A 20,691-nucleotide genomic window follows, 5' to 3' on the forward strand; every position below is an offset into this window, starting at 1 on the left:
AAATAATTTTTGTTTGAAAACTTCTGATAATGGGCTGAAATGGTTGCTAGAATAGCAAAATTACATTTAATGGTGAAATTTTTAACAGAAACGATTTTATTTTCGTTTATCTATACAAAAAATTTCACCACAATTCCCATAAAATTAACAAAAAAATAAATCTGGCAACACAATTCCATGCGAATGTGAAAAAAATAAATTAAAGTGATGCCAAGTTAATGTTTAGAAGTACAAGTAGTTAACCACATATTTTACAGCACTAACATACAACATTTGTTGTTGTTAGCTAGTCAAATTACAAAGTGCCCTTTTTGCACTTTATGTTTTGAATGACATTTTGGCAATTTAATCTACAGTGAGCCTCAAAAGTGAGTAAACAGCAGCGAATTTTTTGATTTTTTTTAAGATCATGAAAATCATTATAGTCCGACTTAAATCTATATTTTTTACAACCAAAAATATTATTCAAGCCAATCTCTATCAAACCGAAACTTTAAAATTTTAATCGATGGATAAATTTTAGAATTTTCATTATCTTAAAAAATATCCAATAATTTTTGGTGTTTACTCACTTTTGGGGCTCACTGTATTTATGAGAATTGGATAAATACTATTTTAGAACTAGTTTTTTACGAATGAATTTAAAAAAAATTGGTAATGTATATTGAATTTGGTCTAATTTTCATTGTTGAAAATAAAGAATATTGTACTAAGCACAAATCGCTTTCCAAAAATTTTTATCCAAATTTATTTGGACACGAAAAGTACAATTTTTATTCAATTTGGAACTGCTAGTTACAATTCGAATAAAATCACTATTTCGCACATCCAGTTCAAAAGTCACAACCCAAAATTTTAATTTTTCAGAAATCGCAAAAAAATTTATACCAATTGAAACTTAATGAAAGACATAACTGTTTTTTTAGCAACAAATTGTATTCTAATTGAATTTCCCATTATTTTACCATTGTTACTAATTTAGCGATTTTCTTATAAATTCTAGAAATTTTTTATTGTCAACTTTGGATAGAGCTAGTTAAAGAGCTGATTATTGTTTTTATACCCTTCATCACAGATGTGAATGGTTGTTGTTTGGGAAGAGGGACAAATATATATCACATTCGTTGTCTATTGAAAATTGTATTGTGTCTCTCGCTCTGCAAACCATAACCATACGGTTCGATATTTTTTTTGAGAACTGTCATTTGTTTCATATCTGTAATAATCTGTGCCCTTCACCATTAATGTGTTATATATAAGTTTGTCATTCCGTATGTAACATTGAGATTAATTCATCCAAGGCGAGAACAGGTGTGTCAAACAATCAGCTGATTATGGATGTTTGGATGTTGATGATGTCAAATTAACTAGTGTTTGTTGCGGCGAACACTACAATAAACGTCTATTAATAGACCTTGATACAATTGAAATCATTACTTTCGCAACTACATCAAGGGATCTAGAGATTTGTTGATGAAATTTTGGAAAAAAAAATAATCAGCCCAATTATGAATAAAAATTCCGCGGGAATATTTTCCCTTTTCCCATTTTTCCTATTCAAATTCAATGGGAAAAAACTCCGGGGAATTTTTGTATTCATAATTGGGCTGACTATGTTTTTCAGCTTTCAAAATTCTATTTTACAATGCAGTTTTAAACATATCGGTAACACTATAAAATATTTCATTCATGCAAAGCCCTTCTTATAGGCTATTGAATCTGTTTTCAAGCTTTAAAAAAAAACCTAACCTAACCTAATGCATTATTATGTTCCTGAAGAATTTTACTATTGATTAGTGTTTAAAAAAATTAATCCTGAAAGATTCATATGTTTTGGGTCACTTTCTATTTACATTTAGATTACAATACTACACTTTTACTGAAAAGAAATACTAAATAAGTACACCATACTATTTTATACAACTCTAGAAAAAAGTATGCTGATTTAGTATGTTTTCTTCACATTGATCACACACACATACACTTGAAATCATTACTTTGCGCAAATAAAATTTGGAAAAATCGAATGAGAAGAAAAGAACTCCTGAAAAAGAAAGAAAAAACTTAATAAAAAGTTGTAAAATTAAAATATCTTGAATATTACACAAGAAATTAGCAATCAAAGTTAAATTCATAATTGTTTAAACAAGTTAAAAGAGAATTATAGTAAAAATATAACAATAGATTTGATAAAAATATAGAAAACAAGCAGCAGAGTAAAAAATCTTGTATAAATCGAAGAGAAAAAATTCCTGTAAGAAAAAATTTATTTCATAAAAGTAGTAAAAAAAAGGTATAAAAAAGTGATAAAAAAAAATAATTTATGGGAAAAAAGTGAAGTAATAAATTATTACGATATAATTAAGAGCAATTTGTTGTTTAACGGTAAATAAATAAATTGAAAAATGCCTGTAATTTGTTGTTTTAGAAGCCACGTATTGAGAGCACCCATCAAATTAAAAAAAAATTGGATACAAAAAAACCAATATCAAAGAAATAGGTTCTTAAAAAAGCAAAGCAAAAAAGTGTAATGAATGAGAAAAATCAAATGAAAAAAAAACAACAAGACAATTCGGTTGTCAAAATCACACAAACACACACACTCTCTAGTGCGTGTTGTGTTTTTTCTTATTTCAATTGAAAAAGAAGGGAAAAAATCTGTAAAATAAAAATCAATAATTCTCAATCGGAATTATTTATTTAAAAGAATAAATAAAAGAAATACCTATCATGCAACAATAATAAGTGTAAATTAGTAAAGTAAATTTGAAATAAATCAATAATTCCTGCATATAATGGGTGTCTTTTGATTTAGGGGGCGTGTGTGTGTTTTTGTGTGACTTTTTTTTCTCCCCCTGAAACCTTGATTTAATGGGTCAACACCATTATCCACATCTCTGCTCTGTGCTCTGCTTTTTGTTTCTGATAAAAGCTGTCATCCAAGTGTTTTATAATTTTGTGATTAAATTTTTGTTAATTAATTTTTATGTGTTCAATTATTTTAATTTTATCTTTCTCTGCCAATTACAGTTTGTAATCAAAGCTGGTACTTTGTTACGACAACAAGACAAATTAAATGCAAAATTATTAAATAAAAGAAAAGAATTAAAAACAGTGTTTGAAAATCAAAGAATTGTAATTTTTTTGTGTGTATTAAGTAGAAGTAATAAAATAAAGAATTCATCATGTCCATGGCTGGGCAAACAATAAACGACAGACTGTTGGCTGCCAGGCACAGTCTTGCCGGTCAAGGTCTGGCCAAATCAGTATGCAAGGCCACAACGGAAGAGTGCATTGGACCCAAGAAGAAACATTTAGACTGTAAGTATTATTTGCTGTAACGAATTTACAAAGAAATTTTATTTAAATTGAAAAAAAAACCCAACAATTATTTGAAATCAATTGAAATTTATTAAAGTACATTTTGTAGGCATTTTACATAATAATATAAAGGGCTTGTAAAATTGTAAAAATTTGTGTTTGGAAAAGTGTAAAATTGTAAATTGTTCTACATGCATGTTTTTTTATTAAGTCAAGTATTATTAATAAAAAAATATTTAAATGACGAGAGTTTTTCTACCATAATTATCTATGAAATGAAATTTTTAAAAATTGAAATAAATTTTTTTAAAAAGTTATTATATCATACATAATATAAATACCCTAATATTTACCAAAAAAGTGTGGGTAAACTATGTTATAGAAAATTTGGTGTACAAACACATTGTACAGCTAAAATTATTTAATTTGATAATAATTTTTGTAAAAGTAAAATGTTTAGAGAGTAATTGTAAAATTACAACTAGAGAGTTAAATTAAAACAGAATTGATGATTTCAACCTTAGCCAGTACAATATTAAAGAAATCTCCTTTTGTCATCTATTTCTATTGAAGAGATTCCAATTATGTACAGTCTTTATGCCAAGGTCCCCATATATAATGTTCGAGAATTTCTATACTTACTTTATGGGTTCGAAATGAAAACTATCCCTTATGGAAAATGGTGTAAACTGCTTAAAATTTTCAACTCTTTATATTCATAAAAGACACAATAAACTCCCCTTTTGGTTAATAATGACATTATTTTGAAGTATGTATTAAAAAATCATTCTCAAACGTTTAATATTTAATAAATTTTGGGTGTTCTTGAAAGACACACACAGTCAGTCGACAGCTTTTGAGTAATGTACGTATTTTTTTTTTTAAATATTTTAATATTTATATTTTAAATATTTACCGTGTGTGACTCTAGCTTTATTAAACTAACAATACGTATTTCATCTCTTAAATCTAATAAATACTATTAAGTCCAGCCAGATATTTATGAATATTCACATTTTTGATATACTAGGGGACACTAAGGTTTTGAATATCTCCCCACCCTCAACCTGAAGGAAACATGGGGACAAGTGTCTCCAAGTTACCAGTTTTGTCAAGATTTATATATTTGTCTTTGATGAGAAAAAAAAGAAAATCGTGAATTCGAATCGTGACTCTTCCAACTGTTATCAATTCGTACCTTTTTGTCTTTTAATTATTTTAATACAACGTCAAATGCTAACAAAATATGCAGTTTCATTATCGACATCTTCGCAAGAAAAATACCAAAAGTGTAGACTAGAATTACTAAAATATACATATGGTTCCCAAGAAGTACTTGACTATGTAGCATAGAGAATTATACATAGAAACAAGACACTCCGTTAGGAAAATTAAAATAACAAAATTTGACTGCTTCCCTTTCACTTGTCATTTTTCTTAATAAGATACATTTTTGGAGAAACTTGAAGAGCTAACAACACTGCCTGAATTTTTTGATTCTATAGGGTCAAAATTAATTGTACCAGAACTTATGACTAGGTATTTGGAAATTTCCTAAATATATTATTGAAATAAAATAAAAAACATATTTATAATGAAACAAATATCTGGAAAAATAAGATCGTTTATAACAAACAACAGGTGTAGGTTTAAACAGACGTATTGTTTTTAAATAATTCCACGTATCTTTTGTTAAATTGTAAAATATAGAATCTTTATTAAAGGATATTAAAAGTATTCTTTATTAAATCCTCAACTACAAACAAATTTATGTGAAGTACATAATATTTTACCATGCATATGTATGATATTGTATGTACATATACATGGGAGTATATAATGTCACATAACAGCAAACTGACCATTAGTCATTTTCATGTCCATTCATCATCTTGGTCTGTCAAAGATTCTATGTACAAACATACATATAGGCAATTCCACGAGAATGAAAACCACGACTAAAAAAACAAAAACCCTATGAAATTTTCTTTCAAGATGATTTGAATAGGAGAAAACACTAAAATTTTACTATGTTAAAGTATTTGGACCTTATTACACCATTTTAAGGGCCAAAATAATATTTCGCTACTGAAAAAATTGTCAGTATAAAGACTATGGAAGACTTCATAAACGCAGTAATGCAAAGCAATTAAAAGACAAAGCAATATTTTGTGACATTCATGAACGCATAAATGTTTTGTAAAGAATCATAATTAAAAACAGTTCACAAATTTAACAGATGCTGCGCATGGACAAGCATTGCCATACAATAATGAACTTGCGACATTGCCAAAACAAAATCTATTGCGTTTATGAACACTATGCATTGCAGTGTTGCTTTGCAAAATGCGTTTATGAAGTCAGCCTATTTTTTCAGTAGCGAAATAGTGAATATTTTTAATTTTGTTCCCTTTTTTCAGAATATAATTAATTATGTTGTTTGTTTTTCAGTTAATTTATATACATAAATAAAACTATACAAGTAAAATACTAAAAAAAAAATTTTTATTTTAAAAAAATATTTTAAATTTTGGGCTACATATGGAATATTTGGAAAAGTTTCCATTGTTTTGTCAACCACTGTATATTGTTTTACTGTAAGAGAAAAATCTGTCACGTACGATATTAAATTTTATTTATACAGATGAAATCATCCAATGACTGTTTTTATTTAAATATGACGGATTGTAAATGAAAAATATTTGGTTTAGTATAAGAAATTAAAAGAAAACATAACGCCTCTAACGATTCGCAAATTTTTGCATATTTCTACATGTACCTCAAAATTACTTCCGCTTTATGTCACGTAGGTACGTTATAACCTTTTTTCGATCGATATTTTGACAACAATGTTTCGAAAGGACTTTTTTTTTAAATATAATACCCTCTGAATGGAAAATAAAGATCAAATTATTTTTCAGATATTTTTATATTTGCAAAATCTATTCCACTCTGTAGGCGTACAAATGTCACGTATGATGACATGGAATTGCCCATATGTATGTTTTTTTTTTGTTAAATGGGTTTGTACTTGTTAGATTGTTTGTTTGTTTATTGGGCGAATTGTAGTCATATAATTTTCTGTGTTTATTTTTCTTTTTCCATACTTCCATCCATCCATCCATCCATCCATCCATCTTTGCTCCCTAATCGCATATGTACATAACAAAAATCTTCAAGTAGAGTGAGTGAGTGGTGCATGGTTTTCATGTAAAGTGTAAATGAACTTAATAAATACTTATCGTTATTATTATTATTATTATTGTGTTGCTCTTGTTGTCGCCTTCGTCAATATTGTCGTGTCGCTGCTGCTGTTGTTGTTCGTAATAATTTAATTATCATCGAATTCTTTGTTAAAACAACAATGCAACAAATTTCACTTTCTTTAAACCAGCTGATGTTGTTGTTGATATTTTTATTTTACAATACATGTCTACATTCATCCATACACATGTGATGAGTATATAAAAAATTCAATTCAACTCCTAACGGTATTTAGTAATTATCAACAAAATTAATTCATTAAACACAATTTACTCTTTCATGTACTCTTTCAGCTTGTACATATGAATTGCAAACAGTGTTGCCAGACAAAGTTTACCTCATGTCCCCAATTTGAAAGTCGATGTCCCCAAAAAATCCCCATTTCAAAATTGAAATCCCCAATTTTGTACCCGTAAGTTTATAAGTATTTTTAAAAAACAAAATTAAAAAAAAAATATATATATTATATTGTTAATACAAAATTTTACTATTGTACGTTTCACAAAAAGTTGATTCATCGATTTTGGAACAACTTGTTTAGAAGATATTATTTTTTAGGACTCCTTCAGAAATCAAGAGTTTTTTAATATTCGATTTTTAAAATGTAGGGGTTTGAACTTTTTATCCCAAAAAATTGTGTTTTTTTAAAAAATGTAAATTCAGTTCACCTTTTAGTACATAATTATGATTCGAATTTAGAACTTTAACTTAATTTGCAATACAATTGATAAATAAGATGGATACTGTATTCGATTATAGCCATGTCCGTCTGACTGTCTATCTATAGAAATCAACTTTCCGAAGCCTCCAAATAACTTACATACCCGATTCATACATCAATATCTCCGGAATTCTTCCGGCTCGGTTGCTGTTTAAAATCTAGAAAATCGGTCCAGATATAAGGAAAAAACCTCTATTTTTGATCTATATCTAGATTACTATGACCATAGTAAATTGGACCTACAATGAGTCAAAAACGGGAAAAATATTTTTGAAACCGATTTTTTTTTTCACCAAAATTTTTTTTTACTAAATATAAAAAAAAATTTTAAATTTAAAAAAACAATTTGAAAAAAATTTTTTTTCAAAAAATGTTGACACTAATTGCCCCTAAAAAGCCTTTATGGCGCTGAGGCATAATTTATAATTTGACAACCTCATTTTTGACCTATATCTGGATTACTATGACCATAGTAAGTTGGACCTACAGTGGGTCAAAAACGAAAAAATATTTTTTAACCCGATTTTTTTTTCACCAAATTTTTTTTTACAAAATATTAAAAAAAAATTTTGAAAAAAAAAAGAATTTAAAAAATGTTGCCACTAATTGCCTCTAAAAAGCCTTTAAGGCGCTGAGGCATAATTTAATTTTTTGTAATGAATAACTTGAAAAATAAAAATTAATTTTGTTTACTTAAAAATATTAAAAATTTTTATTTTGAAGTATAATTTGGTGAAGAGTATATAAGATTCGGCACAGCCGAGTTTTTCAGTGCTATATAATTTTTCTTATTTAAATGATGATAGAATTATGGTAGCACTACTAAATGTCAAACAATTATCGATAATTTTGCTTAAAACAGGTGTTCAACCAAAACAAAAATTTGTACGTTTTACCCAATAAAAAAATTAAAGTTTATTAAAAAATAAAATTATTGGTAAGAAAATGGACAAAGAAGACACCGCATCGGAAGTGGAGTTTTTGCTGGATACTGTAAAAAAAATACAGCGCTACAAGTTTATGAAACTTAAATAAATTTTAAATAACTAACGTTGGCCATTTAAGTACCATTTAAAAGAGCACTGAAAAACTCATTTAAATAGAACTTAAAGATAATTAATATTTAAATACGAATTCAAAAAATAGCTCTTAGAGAATGATTCAGCTTTGTATTTTTAGCAAGAATTTAAAACAATTTAACATCTGTGAACATTTTTTGAAATCCTTTTTTTAATTTTCAAATTATCAAAGTAAATTGTGGCCTGGGAGCAAAAAAAGTCTCGAAATGCATATCTAAAATTTTTGTCATTTTCGTCAAATTCTGAAGAAATGTAATTAACATTTTTAATTACAGATACAAGCACTATAAAATTTAAATAAAGAATGTCTAAAAATGTAAAATCCCCAAAAATGCATGTAAATCCCCAAATTTTGTTAAAATCCCCAAATCCCTCCCCACGAAATTCTGTCCTCAAAAAAATCTTGAAATCCCCAGTTTGGGGACAAATCCCCACATCTGGCTACACTGATTGCAAACACAAAAGTAGACACCCTCTCTCTTGTAATTAAAACAGAGATGTAAAGGTACAAACTCGTTATTAACGTAAAAATTACATAATTTAAATTTGGTTGTAAAAAATTTACTATATTATTTAAATTAACAGCAGCGCTGTAAATGAATCATTCTTTTTTTGATTTTAATTCATGAATTTGCTAAATTTTTAATTAATTCATTGAATTGAAAAAATGAATTGAATGAAATTTGAATCAATTCAAACGAATTAGGCAGAAATGTATTTCAATTCATTTCTGAAAATTAATTGAATTTGTAAAAATGAGTTGCATTTCATTTCCAATTCATTTGAATTGAATTGATTTTGAATTAATTCAAATGAATTAGAAAAAAAGAATTAGCAATTCAAATGAATGATTCAAAAATGAGTTGCAATCAATCAAATTCAAGAGCAGATCTCTAGGGAGAATGAAAAATTTCTTCTACCAAAATGAAAATATCCAGTACAAAAATTAAAAGCCTTGTCGTGTATCCGCGCCTGATCAATGAAAACATGGTGTTGGGAGTTTATTTCTTCAAGAAGATTTTTATTTTGAAATACGCTGAACGACGACAAAGCACATTTAATATTCAAGAATCAATTAATAATTTTTGAAATTTTGTGACCCACGACCACCCAACGACAAAATTTTGCTAATATTTATGTTATATTTATTTAAAAAAATAAAACTATCTTCCAAAAATAACCAAAAATCTGGAAAAGTAACAATTTATGTAGTTCAAAACACAATTGAGTTTCATAAATAATAGGAATTATTTGCATCAACTAATTATGTTATTATTTTAGTTACAAAATAAGGCTAATTAGATTTAATTAGAATGCATCATTCACCTTAAACAAAAATAGCTTTTCAAAATTATCATCTGAAAGAGATCCACGTTTAGGCATGTTTAGAATAGAGGCGTATGAAAATAATCTTTCAACAGCAGCTGACGATGGTAACGGCGCATTAAATTTAAACAAAGCCTTTTTAACCGTCGGATAATTATACATCATACTTAATGACTTTGAAGAATCTGCTAAATAAGCTGCGAATTCCACTTCGGAGTTGGAAATGAATGGCTAATTCTTTTTTCTAATTCATTTGAATTAATTCCAAATCAATTCATTTGAATTGGAAACGAATTGCAATTCATTTTTACCAAATTCATTTGAATTGACTCAAATTTCATTCAATTCATTTTTTTGTGTGAATGATTCGCGAATTAATTCAAAAATGAGTGATTCATTTACAGCTCTGATTAACAGTTATTATTATAATTCAACTATTTATGTATTTACATTTTTTAATAGAGATTTTTAATAAGGATTATCTCAACAACTGTGTGCCAACAAACTTGCTTCGTAATAGTTAATTGCAAATCGATTACGATTATGATCGAAAATCGATTTTCGGGGTCTAAATCCGATTAATCGAAATCTATATATCGTCACCTAAAATGCAAAAGTACCAATATCCATTAAAAACTCAATTTTAGACATCTTGGTTGTTACGCCCGTTTTGCATTTCAAGTGATATATGAATAAAAGAATGGTAATTTTGGTATTGTGTTTTTCTGTTTTCATTCAAATTTACAATATATGTATGCTTCTTCAACTGACAACGGAAAATATTAATGGAGGACCTTATTTTTTGTAACGTAAGAAATTTGTATGGAAAGAGCACCTTAATATACAGGAATTACACTTTTTAAACGCTTTTATTATCATTCATTTCTTCGTAGTAACTCATGTTGCTGATCTAGCTAAAAACTATTATTGAAATAAGCATTTAGAATCGATAATCAACATTGTTCTTATGTGTTACAATTGCGTTTACACAGATTTTAACTCAGTGCTAAAACTATAATTTTTTTAGTGATGTGGTTCTGCAGGGTATTTTAGACAAGGAATTGTGATACTTATCATAAGTTCGCTGGACGAGGTGAAATAGGGTTGGCAAGACCCTGACCCATGCTGGACATAAATTGGACGTCACTGACTATTCTGGACCAGTATTAATTGAGTAATTTTGGGCTATATTGAACATAGTTGTGGTAGCACTGATTTATCCCTGGTCGTTGTTGCAACAGTTCCACTGCTGGGAAAAATTTTTTTCGCATGATAAAGCTGTTGTTAAGTTGACAATATTAAGCAATTGTATAATTTCTCGCTCTGATCCTGTTACTTTACCGGAAGATAAAGTCCATTCTACGCTTGATGAACTTTATGTGGCTCCTGCACATAAATCCTCATCACAAATTAACAATGAGAAACTTTATAATTTTAAACATTTTAATATTTAATACCAATTGGAATGATTTACTGTGTTTTACTTACTTAAAAAACTCTACTTTGCATATTCATCCCAATCATGAATAAAAAATCCGTGGGAAAAAAAGGAAAAAAACTCCCGCGGAATTTTTATTCACGATTGGGCTGATTATTTCCTTAACTTTGACGACCCAAGGATTGTTTAGCAGGATCACGACGTTTGCAGTTTGGTAAAAGATAGATGATTTGAAAAACTGCAACTTCAGTTCAGTGGTTACTAAGTTGTAGTCTACAGTTCGGTTTCTTTCCAAACCATGCAAAAATTAAGCAAATCCAAACCTGAATGAGTTTTAGTGGCTATTTATTAAGAGAATCACAACTTTATACGCCAACTGCGGAGGCCATTAGCATTGCCAAATCATCCAAGGCTATTGGCCTCGGCGTTATATCCATGCTGATGTTAAAATGACTTGGTGGGGAGTTATACATATATCTAAAATGGGTTTTAATCTGTTAGTGAGAAGCCTAAGGGATAAGGGTTTGAGGGACAATCACACAGGCCCATATCCGTTGTGTTACATAGTAGCAGATCTCACAGGGTTTGAACCTGTAGATTCCTTGTGAAAGGACAGACTTTGTCGCGCTAGAATTTTCGAAGGCTTTCACTACTTTCTGATATGTCACTCTCTTCTAGAATATGCTGCAGTCCATAATGCTAGACAACATGACGCTATGGATCGTGAATTATGTCAGTGATCACCACTCGTTAGACGGTAAAAATTCCGCACAGTTAAAATACTATGATGATTGGAAGTGATTTTGTTTGCGGAAGACTGTCCATTATGTCGATGACCATAAAGTTGATGATGCGGTCTGGTAAATCGATATCTCATGGTTTTCTAATCTTGTAATCGTATTTAATTCAGACTGTGGATGTTATGTCAAGGAGCTGCTTTGATTGCAATAACTGTTCGACTGTATTCTCTTTAATATGTATTAATTCTTTTAAATCATTGAAATGAATTTTGTAAATATTTGTTTTGCCAATTTTCTTTTGTTATTAACAGCATGTGTTTTTTCTGATTTTGTCTCCATAACATCTACGTGTACAAGTCCAAGTAGTTGAATTTAAAATATTCAAGCCCTATGATTTTTCATCTTTCACTAACTAACAAAAGCAACAATAGTTATTATTACAATGTATAAATTGTCATTCTTCTTCCTTGTGCTTCATAACGTATGTACGTTGCAAATATATACAATCTTATAGTACATTCATGCAAAGAACAAATGCAAAGAAATGAAAAAAAAAAAATATAACGTAGCAGAGGCGTTGTATGTTGCTAAAAGTAAATTGGGGCATAAATCTGTATATTTGGCAGGGTACATAAATGTGTGCCGAATTTTGATAGTATATTTTAATGCGTAAAATGTTTGAATTATGTTTTATTGATTGTATTTAATGTAATCACAATTATATATCAGGGTTATATTCTTTAGGATTGTTTTGCCATCATTATGTCAACATATGAGTAATATTTGTTTTTATTAATATTACACATACGTTGCTCTGTGGGGTAGATATGTTTTCCAGCCCAAACAAATTTAATGCATTGTATGATTCTGTATCATCTTTGGGCCATGGATGTCAAGTCCAAGGAATTGTGTTACATCAATTGATTGAGTTCATAATTCCTCTGGAAAAAATGAAATAGAATTGGCAGTTAAAATTGTGAGGGGTGTCCTGACGATTCTGAATACATTAAGGGCATATGCAGGACCAAAAAGGAAAATCTATAACCATTCACCGGCATGTGTTAAGGGCGATCTCCAAATATAACATTCATACATTATCCTGACACAGACGAATTCATTTCATCTGTTTGAATGTCATTCAAATAGGAGATCTCAACTTACGACCATGATGTCGTTCTAATGTTGGAAGTACCAGCTGCTATAAAATGGAATCTAGACAGAGAAAACAGATTAGTGATAGCAACCGAATTTTTTGCCAATCGAATGATTCTACCTTAGTAACCGAATTTTACAGTTGTGACTACAAAATTTTAGAATGGATAACAAAAGTTTGGTTGCTTCAACCGAAATTCTTCTTTATCAATACTCTTTATAATGTCTACGTTTGGTTGACTTCCCCGGTGACATCCGAGGAGAAACAGTTGTTTTAGCATGATATTGTGGTCCTTGATCATTAGAATCGTTGCATAATTTTTAAGATGGTGTTCCGCAGTTATTTAAAGGCAGACTACATTTCGATGGCTTTGAATATTTCCAACAAAGGTTAATCACAACTGATCGATCAATTGTTTCTTTATTGCCCTAAGAATAGTACTTTATGGACTTTTTATCCTTCTTCGAGAGTGTTGATAACTGCAGAATACAAACAGTAGAGAACAAGTTTTTTGATTTCGTTGATAATATTGTTACGTTTTAACCTTTTCAAAACGCTGGTTTATTTCCTTTAAATAAACCGGATACTTTTGATTGCAAATAAAAGCCGTTTAGTAGTTTAAAAATTGTAACAACTCTTTATTTATTTAAAATGTACAACAACAACAGAATTAAATAGCCACTCAATGTTTTCTTATACACGTTTATAAATTCTCAGAATTACAGACACAATTTATAATGTACACGAATTTACTTTGAAAACAAACACAACACACTTTAAGGCACTTAGATGATGTTTTCTCGAAAAGCGTCTCTGATCAACTCACTAACGACTGCAACCTCTGCCACTATTTAAAACACTGCATTACCATCTAGAAAGCTCTTTAACTGTCAAAGTTCGAATATTCTAGATCATACGCCATCTGTGGTGTACTTTCTACAATGTTCTTTAAATGATTATTCGAACTCGAATACAGCGTTGCCAACTTACAATCAAATCAACTGAAAGCTTTTATTTAACAATGCCCACAGATATGTTACAGTTTTACAGCACTGTTACTTGAAAGCATTATGCTACTTTTAAATCAGCCGTTAAAATCGTTATATTTTAATTCAAGTACAATTTCGTAACAATATATTCTTTATCGTCGACTAGCAACCGATTTTGTTGCCATGATCTTATGTTTATCCAATGAATCAATCTCAATTATATCACAATGGTACAGATCTATTGTCTCATGATAGGGGTAAATGTTCTCACAACGCTATTTATTTCAAGATCTGATCACATTTTTAGCTGATGCCACTAAAAGAGAAGTAACATATGTTTCTTAGTCTAGAGCTTCTTGTTCTAATAGATTTGGCACGTTATGTAATCTTTTCCATATTATGAATGCCTTGTTTTTCAAAACAAAACTATACAAATTACGAAGAAAGTCAAATATCTAGGAGTCGTACTTGATTCGAGATTGTACTGGAAGTACCAATAGGATTTCTGTATAGGCTATACATGATTGTACTGCGAATTATTCTAACGTATGCCTCGATAGTATGGTAAAGTTCCTTAGAGAAGAAGGTAAATATAAAATCTTTTACATAATATAAAAATTCAGAGACTTTGCAGTATGAACAGCTGTGGTGCAACAAAAACTACCGACCGATGTTTTGAAATATGAAGCAGACCTTGCTGCAACTAGACTTATGGTAATGGGAGAGTGGCTGATAAATTACCTTGCAAGCAGGCACCAAATATTAATAAACATCCTATAAGATCACTGAAAGATGTTACAGAATTCAGAAACTACTACTCTACATACAACAGAACGACACACATATTTGAAAGTTCATCTGGCTCCATTTATCCGTCAATACGATTTGCAAATTGTGAAAGGAAGAGAACGTAACATTAGAGCATTATTCAGGCTGAAATATCAGCCATCAAAAGGGCTTAGTTATAACAAGATATCAGACAGGGATATTCGTATATATACTGACAGTCAGGCCGCTATATAATCTCTAACGGGCATCCTTAAACAGGATGGCGAGACATTCAACAGTCGTACTCAAGTGGGTACGGGGCAACTGTGTTGCTGATGATCTGGCGAAAAAAGGCGCCATGTTACCTGACGGAGACATAGATTTCCTATGTGGAATTCCGTTATCCAAATGCAAGCACCAAATTAGTAACTTCTACTATGGATGTGAAATTTTAATTTCTTCTTTTTTGTTGATCTAGAATGGCGATATGGATGTCAAATGGAAGAGGGTTATCATTAAATATCTAGAGAAATTAATTTATCAAAATTAAAAAAATTGACAAAAATTACCTTCAAAGCGTTAATATTTTAATATCCTTGAAAGTTTCCATTCCATTTGTAACTCATGTGGAGTTTCAAATTCCAAAATTTCATATTCTCAGCAGTTTTTTTTAAAAATAGGTAATTTTCCAAAATAGTCAAGTATCAATGCAAAAGAAATTTTTACTTGAAATTTTTGTGAAAATTCTGGCAACGAATCGATATCTAATATCTACATCGGCTGTGTCGCTTTTATTCTGACTTCTACCCTTCTTTGTGTTCATTTCTAAAAAAAAATTGTTTTGTAAGCGTTTAACTTGTTCTTTTCTAATAATGTTGCCCTAATGTTCGCCCTCAATTTTATCAAAGAGTAAGAAAGGCAGCACTGTTTAAACAGCTGTTCTTGTTATTGTTTTTGAAAAGAAACATATTTTCATTAAGTTCGTTTGTGTCAATGAAATAATTTTTGTATTTTTTGATTAAAAGTGTTAAAATGGAAGCAAAAAAGTATTGTTCTAGAATATTTGTGATCGTTAAAAATGTAACACATGTAACACATTATGAGAGTGTTTTCAAAATTTTTTGCCAGAAAAAAAACGCAATTAGACTCTTTTCTATTCACCCGTTCTATGAATGAATTATGTCCATTATAAGTCATCATACAAGTTATTGAAGTATGTACCAAGATAGGACCGGACCTTCAGGTAAACTAGCAGGATTCTCCATTTTCCACGTTTACTTGGTTATGGTGTAAATTCGGGCTTCCTATACTATACTTTCATACCCGTTGTTGTTAATGTAAGTAATGTTGACTATAGATACGTTACTCTATTTGTTAGCTTTGTATTCCTTTAGTTTCCAAGCAAATATGAATGCACCCACTTTTGCTTTTTTTCTTCTGTTGTTATTGTTGTTTCACATTACAGCTAGTATGTAGGTACATACATATGTATGTATATAGGGACGGACGGACGGATGAGTATATAAAGTATCACAAGCATGTTGTGAAATGGAATCTTCACAATGTTTTTCTTTAATATTACGTCACTCATACATATACAGGCATTTACATAAAAATGTAACTGTTGGCATAAATATGTATACAAAGTATATGTATACGATAGAGTATGCGAGGGTGGGCTAATAAGTCCTTGACTTTTTGAATTTCCCGGCTCTTAACTGAAAGGGCAACACTGCTCCTGTCAACAGGCATCTGTCAGTTCAATCCTGTCAAAATTTGAACAAGCTGCGTCATTTAGTTTGTGTTTGACAGCCATTGATAGTAGAGTACCTCGTGACATGAGGAGAAATTGGAAAAAAGTGAATTTCGTCTGCTCATTAAGCATTATTTTTTGCTGAATAAAACCATCACTCAAAGGCTAAGCTTGATAAATACTATGGGAACTCTGTACCATCAATTTCAATGGTAAATAAGTGGCATCACGGAAGATGCCTAAAGTTCTGGACGCCCAGTTGAGGTCTCTACACCTGAAACTATTGAAAAAAATCACGGTATGGTATTGGCCCATTGAAAGTGTGAGATATTGTGGAAGCCATAGGCATCTCAATTTTGAATGATCACTTGGGTATGAGAAAGCTTTCTGCAAGATGACAGCCGCGTTTGTCCACAATCGAATTTCCAATCGAGTTTCCGTGGCAAAAATCCATGAATTAGGCTACGAAATGCTCTATTTTGATGATGATATCTATTTTGATGACCTCGAAAATCTTATTTTTTTGTGAGGGATAAAAAAATGGGAGAAAAGTTGGACAAAGTGCATAGAGCTCAAAAAATACCTATTTTGATGACTTCGACAAATCTTATTTTTTTGGAAGGGATTAAAAATGGTAGAAACGTTGGGCAAAATGCATAGACAAAGGAGACTATGTTGATAACTAAAATAATTTTTTATCCAAAACCCTGTATTTCATTTAAAAAGTCATGGAATTTTTGACCCACCCTCGTACGTACAAATGTTTATGTAAATGTGTGTATTGCATTTTTGAAAAATGAAAATGCCAATTTCTTTTAACCCATTTATTTTTTATTTTCGTGATAATTGATGAGACAACAATTTACATTTATATTTTGTTATTTTATTATATTCATAAATTAGTTTTGATCGTTTTTTTTTTTTGGGGGGAAACAACAAAAATTCGAACAAACAATTTCATTTCCTTTATGTATTCTGAGTGTTTGTTTTATTTGCATAATTTTGTGTCTCCTTTATACTCTTTTTCTGCTATAATTTATTTACCCAACACTCTTTAATAAACTAACAAACAGTTGTTTATACATAAATTGATACATAAATACTATATATTTGCCTCAATAGGACTACGGAGCATGATGACTCATTTTACATAAATGTTATGTACATACATAAATTCATACATATTACACTATACATAATGTTGACGTCGTATGTCTGCGGTCATTTGAGTGTGGGGCTGGCTGAGTTGTCAGAGTAAAACTTAGCCGGTTACAGTTTTATATGTGCGTGAGATAAACAAACTTAAACTTAAAGTACTTTTTTTTATCAGCGCTTATGTTGGATTCGTGTATGGCGATGATTGGATGAAGTGTGTTGAATTTTGTTTATTTTCTTTAGCAATTTGACAAGAACATAATCGCAGAACTTTTTAACTTGCATAAAAGTACTTTACGAGGGTTGTTTACCAAAGAGTGATAAATTAATTAAAGCTTAATTATATACATTGTAAACAAACTTACTATTTAAGCCAGATCACGACTTTCCAAATGAAATGTTTTGTCAAGCTCTAAATAGAAAAAGGACGACAATCGGTGAATACTTATATTTTCAACCCAAAATGAACGGAAACAGAAACGTGGTTATATGTTGCTAAATAATGGTCCAAATGGGATATGGACGATAATCTGTAATCACTACGGGACGGATTTATATGCAAAATACCATGAAGACTAATTAATTATCTATCCAAATCACACATTTTGCTGTAAAATGGCATCGATTTGTTAGGGCATATTTTTGCATATTTTGTTATATTTGTCTTCAAAATGCATATTGATAAGCACATCGCACACCCAGTTCAAAAGTGACGCAACTCAAAATTTAAATTTTTCAGAAATCGAAACTAAATATATTCCAATAGAAACATAATGAAAGGCACTGATATTTTTTGTATAGATAAACAAGTTTATTGTGCATAATTTAAGCTCAAAATTAATTTTTCGGGTTTATATAACCCGAACAATTAATTATGAGTTAATTCACTTTTGAACTGGGTGTGCGTTATTTTCCCAATCTTCTATATACAGTGGTGGCCAGGTATTAAGACAAAAATTGTTTGCTAAATTCCATGTAATTGTCAATTATTTTTTCAAATATTTCCACAAATATGTATGCATGAGGACTGTTTTAACACACAAGTGTGTTTTATTCGACTGTATCAATTCATACATATTCACCACGAGCTCATAAGATTTTTCTACAACTTGACCAAATTTTTTTTTTTTTAAATAATCATATTTTCTCACATTTATATCATTATAATTTTATTATTATAAAATATTCGGACCAAATTTCGTATTTTTAGTTCCATTAGTTTCGGTCATATCATGTTATTAACAGCGGATGTTCGCTGAGGTGGGTCAACGTATTTCCACATATCTTTGTCCAAATATGTTTTACCGATTTTTCCAAACATTTTTGAGAAACTAGAATCATTAATAATAAATTGCATATCCTTAGAGGTCCTTTTATTTTGGCTCTAACGCACTTAAAATTCAGTTGATGAAAAAAATTCAAGTATTTGTCTTAAATTGGTGGCCACCACTGTATATAAAAATGGATGTTTGTATGTTTGTGTATGTTCCGAATGAACTCAAAAACGGCTGGACCGATATTGATGAAATTTTCAGGGAATCTTCAGAATAGCCTGGCGGGGGTAACACTGTAAAGTTAGATTTTATATTTTTTTTGGTCTGTGGGCGGAGGGGCGTGGCATAATCAATTTTTTTTGGCATTTTACCGCTAATGCCATCTATATATGTATATAAAAAACGGCTGGACCGATTTTGATGAAATTTTCAGGGAATCTTCAGAATAGCCCAGCGGGCAATACTGTATAGTCAGATTTTTGATATTCGGTCTGTGGGCGGAGGGACGTGTAAAAATCCAATTTTTACATTATATCGCTAATGCCATATATATCATAAAAATGGATGTGTGTAGAATGTTCCGTATGGACTCCACATTTTGGGTAGTGTTAAGTCAGATTTTTGATTTTCGGTCTGTGATAAACAATTTTGTTTACTCTTGCATATTAGGTGCATGAATAAGAAATTTCCATATAAAATCTATGGCAGAGAAATCGAGAGCTGCAGAGACACCTCAATAGCATATCGAAAGACTAGAAGCCAATCGCTCCCGGATTGGCTGTGGGAACGTGCAATTTTGGCATCAAAAAATTATGATGTTAACAAGCTTGGTGACCAAATACAATTAAAAGTGCCTGGCGAAACAATAAAATACAAATCGACTGACACAGTAATGAACGGAGAACAAGCCGTCAATTATCCTACTGAATTTTTGAATTCATTGGACCAGCCGAAATGCCACCACATCTATTAACATTGAAGGTTCGATCACCGACTTTGTCCGACACTGTAAATTAAAATCGCGATCGAGATGCAATATAAAACAGATCTTTTCTAAAGGCCAGCAACGCGTACCGGGTTCAGCTAGTTTTTTTTTAAAAAAATATATAATTTGGTTGTCGGTGGACAATATATTGTGTTGTTTGTCGAGTTTGTTATAGAAATAGCATCAAAAAGATGAGTGCTAATGTTCTGAATATTAACAACTGTATATTTTGCACTAATTTCTTTCGACATCTAGAAACTATTGAAAATTATTATTTCAAAATATTTGGTTTCAAAAAATTTTATATATTTTTAGTCCTTGTAGTTGCGTTCTAAAATATAACCATGAAAATCATGATTGGATTCTACTTTAGAGCACAAATAATATTTTGATTATTTTGAAATCTAAGTCAATTGATAAATTCAGGATCGTTATAGATAGCAAAGTTGATATTGCCATGTTTGTCTTTATGTTGAAATCAACTTTCCGTAGCCGTCAAATAACTTACAAATATAATTGATAGATCAATATATTGGTAATTTTTCCGGCTCGGTTGCTATTTAAAATCGGAAAAAAATTTTAACACGAATTTTGTTCACAAAAAAAAAACAAAAAAAATTTTTAAATTAAATTTTTTTTTTTAAATTTAAAAAAAACAATTTTTAAAAAACAATATTCGGCTGCGCCGTATCTTATATACCCTTCACCAAATTATACTTAAAAAT

The 20,691-nt window shown here is 30.0% G+C and overlaps 1 protein-coding gene across 19 annotated transcripts in view; it reads left to right on the forward strand.

Annotated features, from left to right (window-relative positions):
* The first annotated feature begins 1,956 nt into the window (after positions 1 to 1,956).
* Positions 1,957 to 20,691, forward strand: part of lap (like-AP180) — a 76,275-nt gene continuing 57,540 nt past the window's right edge. For 17 of the 19 annotated variants that reach the window (XM_065513010.1, XM_065513081.1, XM_065513090.1 and 14 more), the window contains exons 1-2: positions 2,245 to 2,385; positions 3,031 to 3,321. In XM_065513010.1, coding sequence (XP_065369082.1) covers positions 3,186 to 3,321 — 136 coding nt within the window. In that variant the 5' untranslated portion in view covers positions 2,245 to 2,385; positions 3,031 to 3,185. Of the gene's footprint in view, positions 2,386 to 3,030; positions 3,322 to 20,691 lie in introns of all 19 variants that reach the window. The other 2 variants (XM_065513016.1, XM_065513023.1) reach the window with 2 other exon arrangements.

This window comes from Calliphora vicina, chromosome 1 (assembly GCF_958450345.1).
Source record: "Calliphora vicina chromosome 1, idCalVici1.1, whole genome shotgun sequence".
NCBI lineage: Eukaryota > Metazoa > Arthropoda > Insecta > Diptera > Calliphoridae > Calliphora > Calliphora vicina.